At 39.7% G+C, this 21,310-nt stretch overlaps 1 protein-coding gene across 1 annotated transcript; it reads right to left on the reverse strand.

Moving 5' to 3' along the window:
• Positions 1 to 4,115: 4,115 nt before the first annotated feature.
• Positions 4,116 to 19,069, reverse strand: crlf3 (cytokine receptor-like factor 3). The gene is made up of 9 exons (XM_008306382.1): positions 18,995 to 19,069; positions 12,926 to 13,053; positions 9,038 to 9,245; positions 8,589 to 8,676; positions 8,251 to 8,428; positions 7,728 to 7,956; positions 7,371 to 7,509; positions 7,146 to 7,258; positions 4,116 to 5,724 (listed from the first exon to the last, which is right to left on the reverse strand). The coding sequence occupies exons 2-9, from the start codon at positions 13,040 to 13,042 to the stop codon at positions 5,459 to 5,461; spliced, it is 1,338 nt and encodes a 445-aa protein (XP_008304604.1). The 5' UTR covers positions 13,043 to 13,053; positions 18,995 to 19,069; the 3' UTR covers positions 4,116 to 5,458.
• Positions 19,070 to 21,310: the final 2,241 nt, after the last annotated feature.

Consider the following 21,310-nt stretch of genomic DNA (forward strand, 5'->3'; position numbering starts at 1 on the left):
TATTGTTGACAACGTGGTCAAGTTTTTTGAGTATCATTTCATCCGTTACGTGTACAAAACACACACTTGGAGCCCATTTACTGACCTAGAATTTTTACCCAGTGATACTCTTCAACCAAATTTTTACTTCATCTATATTCCTGCAGAATTAATGTTTTGTTTTGAATGCCTTTAAATAAGGTGTTTGCAGGCTCTTATATCAGAGCTAGTTGTTGCTGTGACTGTATAATGAGTTTCTTACCTCCTAGTGATCAGAATGTGAAACTACATCCTGTATATTATAAAAGATTTATCAACATATGTTTAAAACTTAAAAAAAAAAAATTAAAGAGGGTTATTAGCAGAATCATATCAACACATTTTGCCAAAACACTTTGAATGCTTGCTTTATTTAGATCACATTTAGACAATTAAGGGTAAGAAAATATAGAAGAAAAAACTAAAAAGCTGTTTAATATTTTCCAGTTAACTCTTGAGTGCCAACACAAAAAGAGGTATTTTAATGTCTGAGTGATTATAACCCCCATAAAAATGTTGGATGTTATTTTCCGCTTTCACTGAGTAAACTTTTAACCAACATTAGTCCTGATCATAACAAATATTCATTAATTTTAAGGATTTTAACCTCTTATATGCTAGTTTGTTTATATTAGCCACTCACAAACAAACAAACCCACAAAACATTATTTTTCATATGATAAATTCAAAGAGGATTTAAAAAAAAAAAAAAAGAAAAATTGCAAGTTTTTGTGCAGCGTTGGACTTTCTTTAAAAAAAAAAGTATGCTCGATACCCTAAAGGACAAAAATGCAATAAAAATACATACTGAGGACAACTGCACACAGGGCTTTTAAAACGGAACAATAGATCTAACACATAAAGCATTTATTATCATTTATAATAAATTCACATTTATAGTAAACCACAAACATTAGCATGTGTATTTAGAATTAGTTTTTACTGCCCCTAGTGGTCCCCATGCAGAACTGCAATATATTCATATAAGTATAGTAGTGACACTGTAGACAAGACAGCGTTTTAATACCTCCAGGTTTGAACATTTCAACATAAGTGAAGGAATTATCCTGTTCACTGACTATTAATATTCTTTAGAGGTTCCATTACGAGTTACAACCTGATTCAACACATTTGTAAAAGTGTTCTGAAAATATCAATGTCATTACTGTAGCTATTTTAATAATCTAATTTAGTAATAGCTTTCCTGTGACAGTTTTGTTGTTCTAGTTCTTCGCTAAACTCTAGAGGGCAGCAAACTGATAGCCGACCTAAAATAACAAACGGATTATAAATGCTGTAAACCTCATGTAGGTAGTACTTTGAAGGGGTCTTAGAGAAAGAACTGCAACAAAGATTTCCCCTTTTGAGGATCACAATGACTTTTTATTCAACAAAATGTGAAGGATGCAGCAGTGAACACAAATGCAATGCAGAGGTTTGACCAGCAGATGTTGCTGTTGTCTGTCAGATGCTTTAAAACGCTAACAGTTGCTTCAGTTTTCCCTCCTTCAGAGGAGACCAAGTCTATTCTGAGGTTGTGTTTGCTGGTTTCAGGACATTTGTACCATCAACTGGATCCAACCCTGGATCCCACTGTCCTCAGTCCAGCAAAAAAAACAAGAAAACATCAGTGAAACAACAAAAAGCTGTGCTGACTTGATCAGGACAATAAACATCTGCTGATAAAGGATGAGGCTGGGGGCCTGAAATGGGCGTTTCTTTAAAAAAAAAATAAAAGCAGAACAGAGAAGTTGTTGGAGACACACGAATCCCATGACAGTCCTGCACCACTGAAGTCTTCCTATGTTATCAAGAACAGTCCACTAAGTGTGAAGAGCAAACATCCAATGATGTTTACCCTCATTTCAGATTAGCACATTAAAAAAAAAAACGAACAGCTACATGTTGTAAAAACATCACAGAACAACAGGAATCATGTCTTACTTCCCTGTTCTAATCTTGACCTCATGTTTGTCCAGACCTTGAAAAAGGAAACTGATTTTTGGACCCTCCACTCCAAATAACAAACAGAATAAAACTTACAGCAGACAGAAAGAGAAGACAAATAAATCATAAATACGGTGGACAGCCAAGACAGAACGGCATCCTGTACCAGAGTTAAATCGCTCTGACCAGAGCTGACAGTGATTTAAAACTGGAAAGTTGTTTTTCATTTTTAAATACCCAGAAAATTAAACCGATAAAATAAAAACGCTCTTAGCGGCAGCAGCTTTGTGTGATGTAGCTGATAAAAACAATTAGCGTGCTTAAAAGTGAAGCTTTAGAGGTACGACCAAAATAAAAAAAGATTTATTTGCTGTGCTTTAATATTGACCTCACATTTTTATTGTTGAAGCAAAAACAAAAGTGAGAAACTTGACTTGACCATACCATTAACCCGTCTCTGCAGTGCCCCCTGCTGGGCGTTGTACAAATGCAGCTTTCAGAATTATATGCTACAAATATGTGAAATCCAAAGTTAACATGTGCTGCTTTTATTCTGTAATAAATGAAACTATTTTCCAACTGTCCTCTCATAAGAAATAAGTGCATCGTGTGGCCATCAAAATCTGAAATTTGGTGCACTTGCCTCTAAAATGTAACAACTATAAATTCAAGTCATGGACCACAAAGCTATGTTGCTGTTATTAGAAGCTATTAGGCAACAAACATTAATACAAAATCAGGCTGTGGGAGCAGAAATTACATATAACCCGTCAGAGATTCTGAGATATTCCAGAGAAACAGTGATTAAACTGTTCGGAAAAGATGAAAGACGAGCAGGAATCTCTGCAGATAAACTTCTAAATCAGAAAGAGAGCTGAAAATGACACATTTGGTTAGAAACAATGAAAACACTCCACAAAAAGAGGCCAAAGGGAGAGCTGAGATTTTAAAGCTGGCCTTGTTTTTCCCTGTCATCTGCAGGCCAAACATGTATTTCTAAACAATATTTATGTTCATAACGTTAAAGATTTTTAGTTGAGTTTCTCATCCAAAGCTTCGAGGTCTGTGTGATCTGCTCTTCCACATCCACATGCATTAATAACTTAAATTTGTGCTCCTTAAACTTTAAACACTCCTCCTCCCACTAACACGTTGTGAATACTGTTAGGATTGTCACTAAAGGAAGCTTAAAAAGCAAAGAAACAGCTTGATTCATTTAAGGAACAGTTCAACAAAAGACAAAACTCTGCAGCCTGGAGTTTCTGCCAGGAAATCGTCTGCGTAAACTCAGATACACAAGTTATTCATTTCAGATATTTTCCCTCTCTGAGTGGTCTTTTCAAGGACTTCATTCAAACATTATCTTGGGACAAAAAGCTACTACCCTGCGCCTGAAGACCACAAAACATCTCGAAAATTAAATCTTAAATACAACCACGTGAGGAGAGGTCCAAAGATAGTCGCAAGACAAAAGTAAATAATAAGACGAGCTGTCATTATATCTGAAGACACATTGCTATTCATTTTCCATTGAGCCTTTTAGGTTCAAAGCCCCTCAGAAATTCACTGAGCATCAGCCGTGTGTGGCTCAGAGGTCAAAGGGGTCACAGCTCAACTGCTTGCAGGAAGAAACTGCACAAAAATTAAAATAAAATGCGACAGCAATAGTTCCCCTCACAACAACAAGATATTTGTGGAGGAAACCAGACACATGCAGTCTTGAGTCTGCAAATTCACTCCTGAGCTACAGACCGACAGAAAAACCCTCAGGTTGGTTTGTGTTTTTGGTGAACTGTCCCTTTAAACTTCTGACAATTGAACTTTTCGAGGCTCTGAGAAGAGGATATGACTTTCACAGTAATGGTTTTTGATAAGATAAAAAATAAACCAGCAGGTTAAGCTGTTAAAACATTTAAACAGGCCCTCTAGGATGTGTTCTTCCTCTAGAACAGGGGTGTCGACATCCGGTCCTCGAGGGCCGCAATCCTGCATGTTTTAGATGTGTCCTTCTTCCAACACACCTGATTCAAATGATCAGGATCGTTATCAGGCTTCTGCAGAGCTTGATGATGAGCTGATCATTTGAATCAGGTGTGTTGGAAGAGGGAAACGTCTAAAACATGCAGGATTGCGGCCCTCGAGGACCGCAGTTCGACACCCCTGCTCTAGAAGCTCTCAAACTGCCACTACAACTAAATTAAGACGATGCATAGATGAACGACCGGTGAAAATTCTCTCCACAGCGAGAACAACAGCAACAAAAACAAGCTGTAAACAATGTCCAACCTTGTAAGAAGGTTTGGGAATCAAAGTAAAACAAACTACGAGTAAAGAAGCTGCGTGAACACGGATATCACTCCTCCAACAAATGTCCCTGAAGCCTGAGGAAGAGCTGCATCACTCACAGCACAAATCACATTTCCTCCCACACAGTTTACAGGCACACAACAAACCAGGTGGGTGGTGGTCCATTAGTCCAAATATTTACTGTTTTGCTGTGGAGACCACACACTGAAAACATTATCTACCTGGCACGCACACTTGGAAGTAAGTAAAGACTTTTTTATACTATGACTTTATTCTGGAGCCCGACTAGTTTATTTTATACTTTGTAAGTTTTGTTATTTGACCACATTATAGAACTTTGGAGGAGCCATTTCTCCAAAATTTGAAGGCTGTTTTTAAGGACGTCCGGGTTGATGAGCTCCAGGTGTAGCTGATTTGTCAGGAGGTTTACCATTTTTTGACGTCTTTTGTGTTGCATGACTGTTTGGACCATTGTTCTGTACATGAAGACGGACAAACCTTCCGTGAACGTCACTAATAAGTTTCCCTATGAGAGGTTTATGAACTTGTCGTGGCTCTGGCGATCACCATCTTGCAAATGCGGTAGGACATTTATTAAAACGTATCTATTCTGCTGCAGCAGCAACGATCCCCCTTGAGCACCACAGTTTGAACTAGTTTCATCTCTTTTCAGAATCAGCCATCTTTGGCTGAGAAGTTATCAAAGCTGCAGATTGAGATAATGGCTCCATTTCTTCTTCACTGTCCTCCAGTGGAATTGTGTTTGCTATAGCAGAATAGAAGAGAAATTATTCCTCACTGCTAACTTCTGTTTGAGACTCTCATCACCACATTTGCTTTGTTGTTGCTATCTAGCAAATTTGGATAACTGTTTTCCATGATATGCAGGTTAATATTGTCCTGGTGTTGTAGGACTCAACTCTCAATTTCTGGAAAGATTCATGACAGAATTGCAGATTCTGTGCAGTTGCAGATGTGGAATAATGTGCGGAAGTTAGTGACTGTCACTCTGATGAAATTCTTGGGACAAATGACAGATTTTTTTCCTTGCTCTTCCAGATGTTGCAGCCACTCTGTGAGTGCCTCGGATGTGAAAGAAAAAGGAACTGAAGAGAAACTCAAGATAATAGCGCCTGGGTGAGGGGCTCCTGAACACGGGGGGGATCCATTCCTTTAAACCGAGGCCTTAAAACACAAGGACTTTCCAGCCGGAGTGGACAAAGCAGCAGCCGAAGAAGAGGCAGTCCACCGCCTGGTCCACCAGCCAATCAAACACCACCTCCCGGTTCCCTGAGCCGATGGTCACCCTCAGCTTGAAGTTTCCCCCGTCGCTCAGGTTATTGTTGTTGACGGGGAACAGGTTCACCACCTCCATGTCAAAGGTCACGGCAGAGCCAACAGTGACGGCGGGCAGCTGGTTGGTCATCTCTTTACCATTGACGTAAACAGCACCTGAGAGGAGAGGCGTAGAGATCCAGCTGTTACAGGATCAAGTCAGTAGTTTCATAAACTTTTACACATATTCACATTGTGAGCAATTTCAAAGACATTATAAAGTTAAATCTAATACCCTAAAATCACAAGAAGATCAATGGGATCTGACTTTACTGCCAAGACTGAGAAATTATTGAGTGATTTCACATAAACTTGAGGATTAAGTATTATTTAATGTTTTTTATTGTCAAAAAGTAATGCAGGATTTTAGTGCTTTCTCTGTGCAGTTTGGTTAAACTAAGACAGACAGTCACATGCAACAGAAAACAAAGTAAATACATTCATTTTAATATTAATAAAACTAGTAATATTATATTATTCAGTTATTGAATTGTGTTTCTATAACAAAATCAACGAATTGTTACAAAAGGAGACATGAAGACATATTAAAGTGCTTGCTGTCCCAGATATTCACTGAAGCAGCCAATGTGAAATCATCTGTCGCTAAAAATAGTCCCAAACAAACTATTGCTATTTTTTTCCCCCTGTTTTGATGTTTGCTGAAAGCTACAGTGGCCCGCTGCTTCAGGAGGTAACTGAGCCTTTTCCAGAAATGTAGCCATACATTTGTCCATGTAATTTGAGCTGAGGGCCCCAGACAGACCAGGGAAGCCAGAAAGTACTAAGAGACTTATCTTAGGATTCTGGACATTTGTGACAGAACATCAAGTGGTATGTAATGCATAACAATGTTCTCATAAACATCTAAACTAATGACAAATTAATTAGACTAGCCCAATAACTAATAGCATAGTATATTTATGATTTGCAAAGCACTGAAAATTCTGTCCATGTGTAATGACAATGTAACTACTACTTTATGAGCAGTAAAACCTGCACCTTATAAACTGTGACCCTGTTTTTGACAGTTCACACATCTGTCTGAAGTGAAGAAACATGTTGAGGTTAATTGGTGATTCTAAATTGTCCGTAGGTGTGAATGTGAGTGTGCTTGGTTGTCTGTCTCTAAGTGTAGCCCTGTGATAGACTGGTGACCTGTCCAGGGGGTCCCCTGCCTTCACCCTAAGTCGGTTGGGATGGACCCCGCGACCATAGGATTAAGAGGTGTACAGATAATGGATGGATGGATGTTTTGTAACTCTTTTTGGACCACTGTTGTTGCTGAAATGTCAAAAAAAAAAAAAAACCTTTATCAAACGACTCAAAGTACGTTGCTATGCATGCCTATTTGTGAATGTGAATGCATGCAGTGTTAGACTTGTGCTGTGTTGAAATTGGTTGATTTGTTACTCGTTCCAACTTAATAGGAGTGCCGCTGTGACTTTTATGGAGGAGTGCTCAGGACGCTCACTCAGACATGAAGTAGACACTGTCACCTGCAGAACTGAGTTCAGCTCAACCTATCTGTGTCAGCATACCATTGGTGGAAATGCAGACGGCCTGGTCGCTCTGAAGTGACTCCTCTCCCCGCTCGCTGCCAATGCACACGCCAAGACTGTCCCTCCGATCCATCTGACCCGCTGCAGAGATCCTACAAACACATAAAACATGTAACAGTAAGTTCAAGAATCCAGAAGAGAAGTTGGAAGATGTTCGTGTATGTATGTATACTGTAATGTGTCTGTGGGTCGGTGTGAGCATACTTGAAGGTCAGTGTCTGGCCACAGAAGTAGGTTGGGGCATTGGAGTAGAGGACGGGGCAGCGAGACTGAGAGGAGTCGTTGCGCAGGGCGATGTTTTTCCTGCTGCTCAGGATGTAGCCCTCTGTCCCTGAGCGCCACTCTGGATGACAAGGAAACAAATAAAAACACATTTCAGAAAAAGATGAATATTTTTGTTAGTCTGACACGTCTTTGTAGAGAGATCTCCCAGCACACAAGGTCTCCCATTGTGAGCGAGTTGCCAGCAAGGCTACATTTCAAGCTCTAAAGAAGCAGATCAACCCTTTAATAAAGTTAAAGTGCTGCCCTTAGTAGGTCAGAAACCAAGGCTACACCTACCATGCGGTGCCAGTGTGGTATATCCTGTCTGTGGGATGCTCCAGGGGCTCCACTCGGTGCGACCCTCCCCACGGGCACAAACCCTGAACAGATAATCGATGTGAGGATCCAGATGGAGGACCAAGAACTCACAGTCTCGACCGATGTAGGCGTCCTCGTATTGGCTTCCTCCGCTGCCAGACCGCCGGTACTGCAGCCGATAATCTGCTGCTGCAAAGTCCTCGTCCACCTGATGAACAAATAACAACATTCAGAGGTTTATCTAAAACACAAAACACAGCGGCAGTGTATGTTCACTGCATATGAGAGCAGTATCTACGCATTTAAGCACATTCAAGAGCCTTCCTCGAGGAACAGAGGTCAACATTCAGAGGTTAATTTAAGACTGCTTTTGATTTGTTTGTTTAGTCTTCTTGGGGATTTGTCTCAACACAAATCACACAGCTCCAGAGAAACATTATTGCCTGGGAAAAATTGTGGAACTTGTGAAAAAGCTCTATTTGTGTCCCTTTCCCTCACTGACCTTACACCAGCGGACAAAGATGCTGCCCGGTCTCTCCTGCAGCTCTTCTATCTGAACAGGTGGGTGGGAGGAGACGGAGCCGTGGCGGGACACCCGGTCTCTCAGCATGCCCAGCAGGGAGTCATCCAGTTGGGCTGAAACACTTGGCACGTCCACCAACGCCGGTACCTCTGGCAGGCTGAAAGACACACAAAAGACAAAGTGGAATCACTGCACGCTGGTAATATAAACACACCTTTTCTGTATTCTCATCATAGAATATTGTTGCAGTGACAGCCAATTTGTTTATTCCCCTAATGGATGAAAACACCTACAGCTAAGTCACGCGTCTGTCCTACCTGTCCAGTTGGATGTGCATGGCCTTCTTTGTAAAACTGCCAAGTTTATCCTCCTTCTCTCCAAGCCCACAGCGCAGAGCTGCTTCTCCTGTAGAGAAAGATTACAACACTTAGATGGGGGTGACATCAGAAGTAGGAGTGCTACTTTTTTTTCATTATTTATTAGGGACATTGATTTCTCATTTTTTCTTTTTTGATTGTTTAGACTAAAAAAAAGATATGTAAATGAAAACTACCAAAGTAGTGCCTGTAAATTGTGTTTTGTGTGACCAACAGTACAAAACCCAACAATACCTATTGTAGTGTCACATAAAAAGCATCTAAATGCTGCAGCTAACAGGCAGGAATTAACTTGTGTATCCTCCCTCCTGAAGATGATGACTGTTTTTCAGATGTGTTGGTGGTCAGTCCAACAAGAGAGTTGCATGTGTTGTCTTTGTGGAACTCACCCTCTCTCAGCAGCTCATCAGCCTGGCCCACACCATGCTCGATGAGGCTCTGACAGTCATCGAGCGGCTTGATGCTGTCGGCCTCGATGGTGTCCACTTCAGCCAGCAGGGTGGTCAGTCGCTCTGCCAGCAATCGAGTTGCTGCTGCCTGCAGCTCTGCAAAGTGCCTCCGGAGGGCCTCGCGAGCCTGACCTGAGCTGCCTCGAACCTAAAGAACAGAAGAAAGAGGAAGAAGGTAACAGGTGAGGACATGAGCATGTGAAGGAACATTGTGACTAAGCCCTGCACTTTTGTCATTTCACATTTAGACAGTTTCAAACCTCTAAAGCTGAGCTTTTGTCCAACACACGAACCATATATGTGCACGATTTTTACAAGTTGACACTGCAGCAAAGTAGAAATTTTAAGGAAATTTATGTGACACCATCCATCTATTTTCCTCGACTTATCCAAAGTTTGTCAGTGTAATTTCCAGATGTATGGAGTGATAAAAAATAAATTTAAAAAAAAGCGAAATCCCCTCGTAAAAACCCTTGACTCTAACATGTCATGAAATAGGAATTTTGAACTTGGCTTCATCCAATGTTCAGATTTCTGTCCTGCAAATGAAGTCAAATTAATGTATATTTAGATAAACAACACCTCGTGTAAATATTGAAATATCTAATTTCAGAAAACTTGTAAAACTAAAAAGGAATCAAATGGGAAAGTGTCATAGTGATTTGTATCAGGTAAGAATGTTCCCTGTTCATGTGTAGTGTCTCGCTTTAAGAGATATTAATAGCTAGTCCAACATAGTCGAGTCCCCAGAGGACAAACCCCTCCCTTTAACGGTCTCTGGGCACCAACACGTCATCTTTGCACTCATTTAAGTTTTCATCACTGATAAAGCTCCACGAGTCATGTGGTTTGCTGTGCTGTCACTAATGTTGTTTCTCTCAGCGTTAGCACCACCACAACTACTAATATTAAACATCATGCTAAACACAGTGCCAGCACAGACTATCCTCACTGACAAGTAGCGCATCAGGAAGCTTGCTGGTTTGTCATCTGCAGTGGAGGTCAGGTTTCAGTTCCTATTTGCAAACACACTTTCAGACACATACACACACAATGACACAGGCCCAAGGATTTCACAATGAGTATACAGAGAGATAGCAGGAAACGGAAGGCTGATTGACAACTGCAGCACTGATAAAGCAGGGACAGTATGACTATGAGAATGGAAACATACTCCGGGCTTTTGCCAGAAAACACACTGATCTTTGTGTATGAGTGTGTATGTATGGAGCAGAGGCAGGGCACTTCCTGGTGACTATCAGTGTGACGCAGATAACCCCTGATCATTATTTTGGCATTTGTAAAATAATAGTCTAAAAATATGACCAGACATTGTCAGACTATTTTTCTAACATGGGACGAGTTGATCTGACATCAAGCAGAGTAGAAAAAGTTTTCCCCAAATGTTTGGACTCCTCCTCTTACAAAGGCAAGATGCTGCAGTGATAGTATTGTCTGAGATTTCAAGCACACACACACATGTTCTCGGATCTTCTTTCTTATTCTCATTGTGTGTTGTGGTGTGTAATGTTTCCTGGATTCCTTTAATCTGGTGGTGAGCCATTCCTTCTGTGGGAAAGAAGGGGGTCATGGGAAAAAAAAAAGAGGAAAAAAAACACTCCACCACTGCTCGAGCCAAGATAATATGCGATGAAACAGCTGGGATTGGGTGGAGGGAGTCTCAGTCACACAAACCGATATTAAAATATGATCTGTATCCAGATAATCAGGGAAACTGCACGTTGATGCAAAGTTTAAATGTATGCAAAACACACTGGGAATGAAATTGGATTGGATCAGTTTGACCACATTTGCACTGTGATCTAATCTCAGCAGATGTAAATTGCACTGCAACTCTGCACAGCAAGGTCACCTCACCCTCCTCCTGAAACTATCACTGTTAACTCAAGCTGCACCCCACTAAGCAGTAGGTCAAAGTTAGCTTGGCAATGGAAGGAAAGCAGAGCTAAAACAGCAGCAGCATTGCTTTCCCTGAACTGGGATGCAGCATGAACCAGTCAGCCAGCCTTGTGTAGCAAATTTCCATATTGAGATTGTATCAAATTGTGGTCAGAGTCAGTTAGGTTTACACCTGTGGGCAATGTTTAAGGTTTGTCCTAAACTAAACAAGACTATCAATATGCAAAACCTTTGATGTTTGTTTTGAAACTAAACATAGAACCCTCTGCCACTATTGCAGTATTTGGAGTCGCTCAACAGGACATACATCTTAGTCGTCAGGAAAAAAATATAAATGCTTTTGCAACTCTTTTAGCTAGATGACTTATACGATTATCTGGCAACTACTGCAACTTGCTATAGCAACTATTTTTAATCTAGAGAAAAACATTGGATACCACTGATACTGAAGTTTTGTACTTTTGATGACAGTTTGTGTTTATGGTGGAGTTACATTCAAACGTAATGATCATTGGACAAGAAATAGTCACACATAGGACACCGTAAAACACAAACTGTCATGCTTACATTTTTGTATTTGCACAGATAAAACAAACAACACATAATCTGTTCATTAGAGAGTCTGGCTTGCTGTTTTCTCCAGTTTTCTCAATATGCTTAACTAAGCAGCTGGAGGGGCTTCACATTTATCATACAATTCTAAGAGTACAATCTACTTTACTGTATATTCGGATATAAGTCAGGGCAAGAAAATGGATAAGTATGTTTGCTTTTCCAACATATTATTTACAAATCTAAAGCTCGTATGTGCTTCTTCTGACAGGAGTTTGAAAGCTGAATCATCTGATTCTGACTCAGCAGTGAATGTGTCTGAGGCACAGAGGATGAGTATTTTCTCCCTCTGGGTATTTACTCTGAGAGGGCATTTAAAATGCTCGCTGTGTGCAACCAGACATGTGCATAACAGGCTTCAGGAAAACAAGATTTCAGCTTATCCTCTGTACCAATGTTGTCAAAGTTCAGACTACAGCTCAAAGTACTGCATGCCAACTGTGTTAACATGCAAGAGCTGGCAAATTAACAGAGTTTGAAAAAAATTTGAAATCTAAAGTTTGCATATTTGCCAGCATACAGTTAGCATTAAATTGGTGGAATTTGCATGAAATAGACGTTTATCAGTTATCTTCTTATAAAATAGACCAATTCTCCTGGATAAACTGGCACACAGTTTTTTAAGGTACTTTGCAAGTAGGTAGCTTAAATCACAGCTTTTCTGTGGATTCAGTCTGTCTCGTATGTCCACCTCTACATCTAAGATTGACTCCGTGGTGTTGACATCAGGCCTCTGTGGGATTCAGACCATCTGTAGCAGCACTTCTTGTTCTTCTTGTGACTGAGGATAGTTTTTTATGAGTCTGGCTGGACCTTGGGTCAAGCAGTATCCTCCAGGGCTAAAAAGTGAGGCCGACGCAAAAAAAAACTACAAACTAGTGTACAAAAACTATTTAGAAATTCAAACGTGTTGGACAAAGATCTGCCTGGTCCCTCTTCTCTCTCTTGTCTTGCTGTCTGTCCATAGTAACAGGAAATAGGAGCATTGTTTACTGTGAGCAGCTGGACGGGTAAATCTAGACAGCAGGGGGAAGGAAGAGATAGCAGAGAGAGGGGGAAAATATACTCTCCTGGGACTCTGTTGGGTCACTGGCTAATACACTCCACATTGCTTTGGCCTGGTTGAGCTCATTTGAAGAAGGGAACGCACTGCAGCACACAAAGATGTCACAAGAGGACAAGATTGGCTGCAGTAACATGAGTCCACGCGCTTTATAAGTGTTCAAATGGTGGCGCCATCCAGCCTATTTAGTCTGACATCCATGAATATGTAGAAGTGTGAACAGGTTGAAGTACCTGCTTGCGGGCCTGGTTGAGGCCATGCAGGCGCTGCTGGAGTTCACTGCGGTAGTTCTGGGCAGCCTCGATGCTTTCTTTCGCCTCCTGCAGCAACACGTCCACCTCCACAGACATCCTCCCGCCTCCTGGCAAACACACGAGAGAAGAATATTTACAAAACACAACCAAGACGCAGCACAACCTGAAACCAGACATTCAGAAAATGCACTTGGAGAGATCATGGAGTGGAAAATAACGATAGCAAACTCTACCTGGCATCAGACGTCATGTCGTGAAGAACACATTTCACAAACTCAGCTGTTTCTTTATGTCACACTTGTTGGATTATTGTCAACTTTTATATTGTTGCGTATCAACAGTTTATAATGTCGAATGACAATGTCAATAGATTTTGTTATAACTAATGTCAAACAGTAACAATCAACAAACGGTATCAAAAAATAATGGCCTTAGAGGAACAGGGACACTGTTTCTGAAAGAAAGAGGATACTAGTGACTTTTCAAATTTTTATCTAAAAATCTAAATTCACCAAAATTAAAAGAAAAAAAATCCCAAACAAAACTGAATTTAACTTCTTTGTGCTGGGGCTCAAATCAAATCATCAGAGGACATCATGGCCTAAGCATTTAGATGCAATAAAATGTAATTTTATTCTTCAATTTGAAAATATCAACTTGTTCTCTCTGTCCTTTGTTTCTGAGTATGTTGAGCAAGTAGAATATTTCCTTTAATTTATGTTCCACTTTCAGTGACACTGTGAATACAGTATTTGAGGCTGCCCTGTGCATGAACACACCAGATACATTTTCAGATAAACACAATGCAATTTAGGGCTGCAAAGAAAGATACACATTTTTGTGTTATGTTTTAAAGCAGTTTTCTCCATTTAATGATTATTATAACAATGAAATGTGTCCAATCTAATAACGCCAGAAGATGAAGTCTCCCTCAAAAAAGGGAAAAACTATCGATGAATTAATTAAACAAACTAAATACATGTGCTTCTTTAAAGTTGTGTTTTTGTGTCTGTTTCTCTTAAAGGGGTTTTCCAGGCTCAGACTGTGCCTTCAGAAGGGGTTCTATGCATGACAGCAAGCATGAATGGTTTGTGCGCAGTGAGTCCATGTTACCTTATTTGACAGAAATCTTTGCATTTCCTGTTTGACTTTCATAAAGAAAATGTCTATTTTGCGTAATTGTCCTTTCACGTTGAGTAAAACTTCCTTGGAGTGGCACCAAATGGAAAAACCCTTTTAACTGATCGAAAAATCTACTCTCTACTTGAAAAACTACAGGACAAAAAAAACAAAACATACTGAGCATTTTGACTGAGGATATGTGGCAACAAGAAAACCACTTCCTACAGCTACCAGCCAGCCTCCTACCTACCAGTCAGTTAACAACAACTTCATTAGACTACAGTATTGGGCTAGATTGATAATAACCTTTATAAACAATATTCACACAAAGTAGGTGTACTTAGCATGCTGTACTGACCCCACAATACCCCCCAGTGAAACCTGGTTGCTCATTTAAAGTACCGTCAGTATAATGAGCTTCTTCCTGTGACCTTAGCATCTGTTTTCAAACGTCACTAAAATAATGCTGCCGCTCTGCTGGATTAGTTATTTTGGCTGCGTGTTAATGTCAAATCCAGTAGCTGTATGGGAAAGCTGATAGCATGAAACAAAGCAACACTAATGTGTAGAGTTCATCTAGTTTTAAAACAACAACCGTATGAACTATATTCTCAGTGTTAACGTCACCACAGTCACTGATAAAACTGCTTCAAAAAGTTAAGGACACATTGCAACTCAACGTCTGCAGCAAAATTACTCACTTTCCAAACCGTATCTATGAAAACAGTTCAAAGTGATAGAAATTCTAACTGGTTTTAACAAAAACAAATTCCTGCTATCTCTGATTATTAGTGGACTTGGAAGTACTTAAAAAACTAGTGGTGCTTCAACATCACACCATAAACGCATCTATTCAATCCAAAATATTGTGTTGACAGCTAATTTTCATTAAATCACAGAATACATATTTTATATACTTCTAATACACCTGTGTGAAGCTGCTAGTCTTTATCATACCCCAACACGTAGGGTACAAACAGCATGAAACCTCTGTAGACAAAACTAATTTCCTTTAAATGTCTTCCTGTAAGAGACGTCTAATTCTGGAGAAAGAATCAAAAGGACTTCAACTGATGATTTTCACCATCAGTTAGTCTATTATTTTATTAAGCTCCCACAGTTTAAGGAGACATGTTGGAACTGTTTTTACTCAGTTGTATATCTAAACTGTTATATTCGAAATGCTGGAGCAAATTAATGTTTGACACTTGTTTACTTAATAAATAACTTCTACTAATAAATAAATGGTTATTACAATGATAGCAAATTCATGTCCTGTTGACAGACTAATCAATTCAATGAATAACACTTTTACAACAGATTAAATCAATGAATCCCTACCAGCCAGTTTACACATAGACAGAAGCATTCATTCAGTAGGTGTGACTTAGGATGTCAATAGTCAATGCATTTTGTACCATTTTTCTATAATCCTTTATCAAAATATTATCAGTTTCTTGAATGGCCATGCATGATTTTTGAATGTAGGTGAATATAGCACTGTGTGACAGCCTTAATTACATTCCCGCTGCAGAATAACTGGCTAAATCTTTAGGTAGTAAAGGCTCATGTGGGATTTATGACTCCTTTTGATAAAAGTGCCTCAGGCAGTAATGTGTTGGATTAAATGTTGTCGTGTTACACAGAAGATGGATCAGATTCTGTCATATGAAATCAGGCTCTTTTTCTTCAGCTACGTCCTTCTCAGGGCTGAAAGCCGTCACACTACCTGACACCCTGCTGTGGTCGACCACGCTTCCTTTACTGCATTTAAAGAGGAAGTCGTTGATAGGCACATGCTTCTGGCACATAGTACAGTATGCTTAATATCACGTGTTCCAGGGTAGCGTCTTACATTCTACTTCGGCAAATGTAGCATCGCCACACTTAATCCAGATAGCGTTTTTTTCAAGCTCCGCATTACATGCAGTACATAGACACCATCTGATAATGTTTACATGCCATGTATACAACAATTAACAGCTTTCAAAAGCCTGCTTATCACAAGACAAGTCTTATCAGTGCTGGAGCTCTCCTACAGTTAAAGACCTATTTTAGTCGTTTTAATACCAAACTATGCAGCATAACACTCTATATGTACAAGAAAATGTGTTTATAATATAACTGTAAAATAAGTAAGGAGCTCTCTGGGTGCTAGATAAAGAAGGTTTAGATGAAAATGTTTGTGTGGGAATAAACTGAAAATTAAGTCCCACACATGCCGACAATAGATGAGCTGTGACTTCAAGTGCTAAACAGCAATTCAGTACATTTTATTTGCTCAAATGGTAAACTGCAAACAAATGATGCTTTCTCCTACACTCTGTAATTGCGGTTATTATAATGATGTTCTGTGGCATGCAGTACACTCACTGTACATTATATACTGAGAGGAGGTTGTCCTAATGGACTAATATATTATGCAGTTTTTTGCCCTTTGGCAAAGTGGAAAAATCTGTCATCCAACACTAGACCATGGTGCACAACACATTTCAATATTGTGTAAGGCTGCAACAAACAACGGTCAAACTAAACATAAAAAAACCCTCAAAAGTTCTAATTACAATTTCCAAGAGCCGTGAGATGTCTTGTTTTGTCCAGCAAGTACAAAAGTGTTCAAATTCTTGCCATAAATTACCAAAAAAAAAAGTAGAAAATCCTCACATTTAAGACTCTAGAGCTGTAGCAATAAGTCTATCAATCTATTTAGCAAAAGAAAATTATTAGAAATTATTTTGCCCAATTTTGTGTTCTCAAATGTAAAGATTTGAAACATTTCTCTGTCGTACATGAACTGAACATCTTTGGATTGTTGCTCAGACAAAACAACTTTGGACTTAAGACATGTTTTACTAATATTACTATTATCTGATGTTTTAAAGATTAAATGTATAATTGATTAATCAAGAAAATAAAAGACAGATTTATCAAAAACAATCATTAATTGTAGCCTTAGCTGGAACCAGCAATCACTTGTGATTTTTGGCTTTAAAAAGGACTTAAGCAATAATGTGATAATCAAAATATTTTCTGGTATACTGCATATAGTAAATACAGAATGGGCAGTTTATAGAAAGTCCCTGAAGTAAACTAAATGAATAATTCAACAACATTTTGATTAGGTCGCACATAAATACACAACCATTAAAGTCCGGCTTATGTATTTATACACACATGAATGCAAATGTAGAGCTACACAATTATGCAGGCATCCACTCCCTCGCTCACTTTGACATAAACAACACCCACAACTAACACTGGTCCTCCTCTCTCTCACACACTCCTCTCTTTCTCCCAACAAAATGCCCCCAGAGCAGCAGCCTTGTTGTACATCCTCTAAAAAAAGGGTGCTGGCCCTCTCTCTATCTCTTTAATCCTGTAGTGGGTTTTGGAGAGAAAGAGGGATTATAAACTAAAGACTCATAAGTGAATTCTGGGCTCTTATCCAAGCAAACGTCAAGCTGGTTTTCCTATGATGCAAAAAAAAAGAGAAAAATCTCTTGTCTGTTTACATGATACGGGTGTGGCTAGACACAAATGAGCAAAAATGCCTCCTCCTGTCCTTATTTCTTTCATGCTTTTGATGTAAATGTGCAGCCTGGGCGTTCAGCTGAGTGCTTTTCAGAGTATTTAGGTCAACCTGCATGGAATGATGGCCCACTGTCCCGCTTTCACAGGTCTGTGAGACTGTTTGTAGTGTCAGAAACATGCGCTTCCTAAAAATGTAGAGACACCAAGTCTTGTATGTGTATGAACATCTTGAAGAAACTTAGTACAGGGCCAAAAAAAGGGCATATTTTCCAATGCAACTAAAGTTAAGGCTTGAGTGTGTTGCTTTTGAGCCTCTGTTTATCATTCTTTGTCATTGTATTCTTAATATCTATTAGCACGCTCAGTTTAACATAGTGTACTATTGCACTTGGGTGTTGTTATTGATAAGCACTTGAATGCCTCACTGAGTTATGATAACCTAAGCTGATCACAAATGAGTATAAAGATACAGCTCCTTGCATCATGCTGCATATGCTCTGACTAACAAGAGAGTTATGAAAGGCATTCAAGTGCAAAAACACATGATTATTATTAGAGCAGACCACTGACGAAAGGAGACAGCAGGAGACATCAGACATGTCTAAACTCGCTCACAAATACTTCCGTATTTTGCAGTTATTTTCAAGTCAAACCCACGCCCACAAGCACTGGGGCTGCCCTAGTCTCCTTTACAAGTTCAAGAATGTGTAAAACGTATAATTTCACAATTCACGCTTCTAATACTTTCGTGCTGGAATGTCACGGGACGTCAGGTCGATGGATGTAACTCTGATTAACTATGTATCTACAGTGTGGACAGAGCTTCAACCAAACTCCGTTAGAAAATCTTGCATTTTTAAGTTCGCGCTGCTGTCAGCAAAGCCACATACCCCATAGTAAAAATATGGAAGCGTTTTTTTAAATAAACAATGTGTTGAAAATAATTCGGCACACAAGCTGTTTACTAAATAACAACTTCATCCATTAAATGCTAGCCTGAAAGTATGGCTGGCGCTGCTTGTTACTCTGGTGGAAGAAGATGAGAATAACAGACCAAGCAGCAAAAAAGTTGTCAAGTATCTGCTTGAAATGGCACTGAAAAAGTGGCACTGTGGTGATGAAGACTCGATATTAGTGATACACAGGAGCCACTATGTGCCAGTTTGTGTCACAACACTGCCACATTTCAGTGAAATTTGTCGCTAGCTTCTCAGAATAACGTTTCAAGACAGAGAGAAAGTTAGGGCTAGCTTGTTGTGGTCAAAAGACAATGAAACTCTGAACATGCTTGAGAGAGCAAACACAACACACCCATTAACTACGACAAAAAAACAACAGCAAATCGATGAAACTAAAAATTCCCCGTCTCGGGAGGAGAGTACTTTCCAAACGTACCTGTTTCAGTGCTTTCTGGTGGCCATTATTTCGTCCCGAAAGTTATGAATCACCTCGCAGCCGCCGCCGCCGCTCGATATATGCCCAAGTTTTGCTCAAGTCCAAAAATGACACTTCCGAGGCTTTAAGGGAAACGGCCAATCACAGAGCAGATTGTTGCGATCGACAGGAAGATCAACCAATTAGATTAAGACGTGATTTGTGCCCCTCCCTAATTAACCCAGCCAAGTGCAACTGATGAAACGAGTTGATGTGAGGCCAAATCTGGGCTATACATGTACTGTGCAGGTCAAAGCTGCGATATATCATGTTGTCTGTATTGAAATATCTGAAAAAACGCCTAGATCAGTGTTAACAGGAGGGAGTAGAGTTACATACCATCAAAAGTTAAAGACTGAAGAGGCTTTGCAGTGTTTTAAAACAACTAAAGTCTGGGTTCACATATTACCATCATTGAGTGCCTTGTGTTTACTACCCTGATTCTATTTATTATCTCTTATTGACAGACGTTTACGTATTTTATGTGGTGTAATTATTGTTTCTGTGGTTACTTTTTGTCCACCTTTTGCTGTATCTTTTGGACAAATGTCAAACTCAAAAGGCCAGATTTCAAGAAAAAAATGTTTTTGTTGAAATTAAGACATTCTGTGATCCTGTCAGTATGATCATAAAATGTTCAAATTGATCTGATAATTCACTGTGGTGCCGCTACTTTTTATCGACCATGTGAGCAAAAATAAACAATAAATTAATATGTTATTGATTTGCGTGTACAACAATATGTCCATTTTGTGTAACAATATTCAAGCCTATAGAAATCAGTAATTTTACTCAGTTTACTCATGTTGTGCTTACCCATTATAGAAGCTATAAGCCTGCAAATTACAATAATTTTCCTTCTTTTTGAATGCATTTGTATGCATCAGTTTGCTGACCCTGGGGCCCTGAAAGTTTACCTGATAGGCTTGTTCAGTAATCCATCCAAGACACTAACGGTTTGACAGAGTGCAGCAGTCTCTGTGTGGAGGTGTGTCGTCCTCTAGTGGTCTACAGTGGATACAGCACTTTACTTTGAAGGAGTCAATGACTTCATTCCGTTCACTCAAACGAGTTTTTGCCATTTTGCAAAGTGCCAGACATCTCTTGGGGGAGAAGAAAATCCACCAGCTTATTTTGGATATCTGTGGATATTCAAAACATGTCGTGAAAATAGCATGAATTTTGAAGCTGTTTTGGGAAAAGGTCAAGAAAGTAGAAAATCCCACAAGTTCAAAACAATGGGTTTCAGGCCTTCAATTTTAGGTCATTGTGATGCAGTTTATTACATGAATCTGCAATACAATACTGAGTATGGCAGACATTATCTGTTTGATAGCAATTAGAAACATAAAGTCATGATTAAGGGTGAGGAGTGATGTGGCATCTTTCTAACTCTGTGACGCCCCAGACTCCCTCAGCAAAGAAAATACAATATTCCTTTTTCCGAGCCTTCTTCCTCCTAATAATGTGCGTATCTTAAGTAAAGCAATTATTTTTACTTAATTTAAAAAAATAATCTTTTACCAGCCTGAGAGAGCAAATTTTAGAAACAAAGATGAGAGGGAGGGAGGAATGTTGACCTTGCGGTTTTAGACTGCGCTGATCTTCAGGTGCATGGACTGGCTGATCGCGCCTCAGCGCAGAGCTCTGCGCAGTAAACTGTCGCTGTTGATGTCAGTGACGCAGTTAGACGCGGATCTGCGCCTGAGCAGACTGTGACAATCCCTTAGATTTGCGCTTGACCTGCAGGATTTGTATTTGGAGAGGCACCTGGATTCATAAGGATCGACACGCCGAGTCAGAGCAGACAGAATGATCTAGATTTATTTTTATGTTCCAGTAAAGACAAGCTTCTCTGTGTCTTTTATATCATGACTGGACTGCATGACTTTACGCACGCATAACTCCAGGACGCATTACTTTTAGGAGAGAAACCCTTTCTAAGTGGCAAAAGTGGAGCTATGGCTGGTTTTACGCAGAGCGCAAATATGCCGATTAGATTGTCTGAGATACTTTTGTTTTGGCAGAATTTGCATTTCGCGGTTGTCTTCTGAGATCTGATAATGTGTGATATTCCTGCTGCTGGTGGAAACGTATAATCCCTCCCCGATTACCGCTCACAGATGGATTGCGTCCTGTCAGAGAGCCGGGTGACATCAGGGCCTAGTCAAATGAATTTAACTGCTATGCTTGCGTCTTGATTGCTGAATTGAAGCCATTTAGGGCAGACAGTCTTGTACGCGCCAGCGGGACCTCAGCTTCTTCATCCGTGCCAAC

This window comes from Stegastes partitus, unplaced genomic scaffold (assembly GCF_000690725.1).
Source record: "Stegastes partitus isolate 25-593 unplaced genomic scaffold, Stegastes_partitus-1.0.2 Scaffold3649, whole genome shotgun sequence".
Lineage (NCBI taxonomy): Eukaryota > Metazoa > Chordata > Actinopteri > Pomacentridae > Stegastes > Stegastes partitus.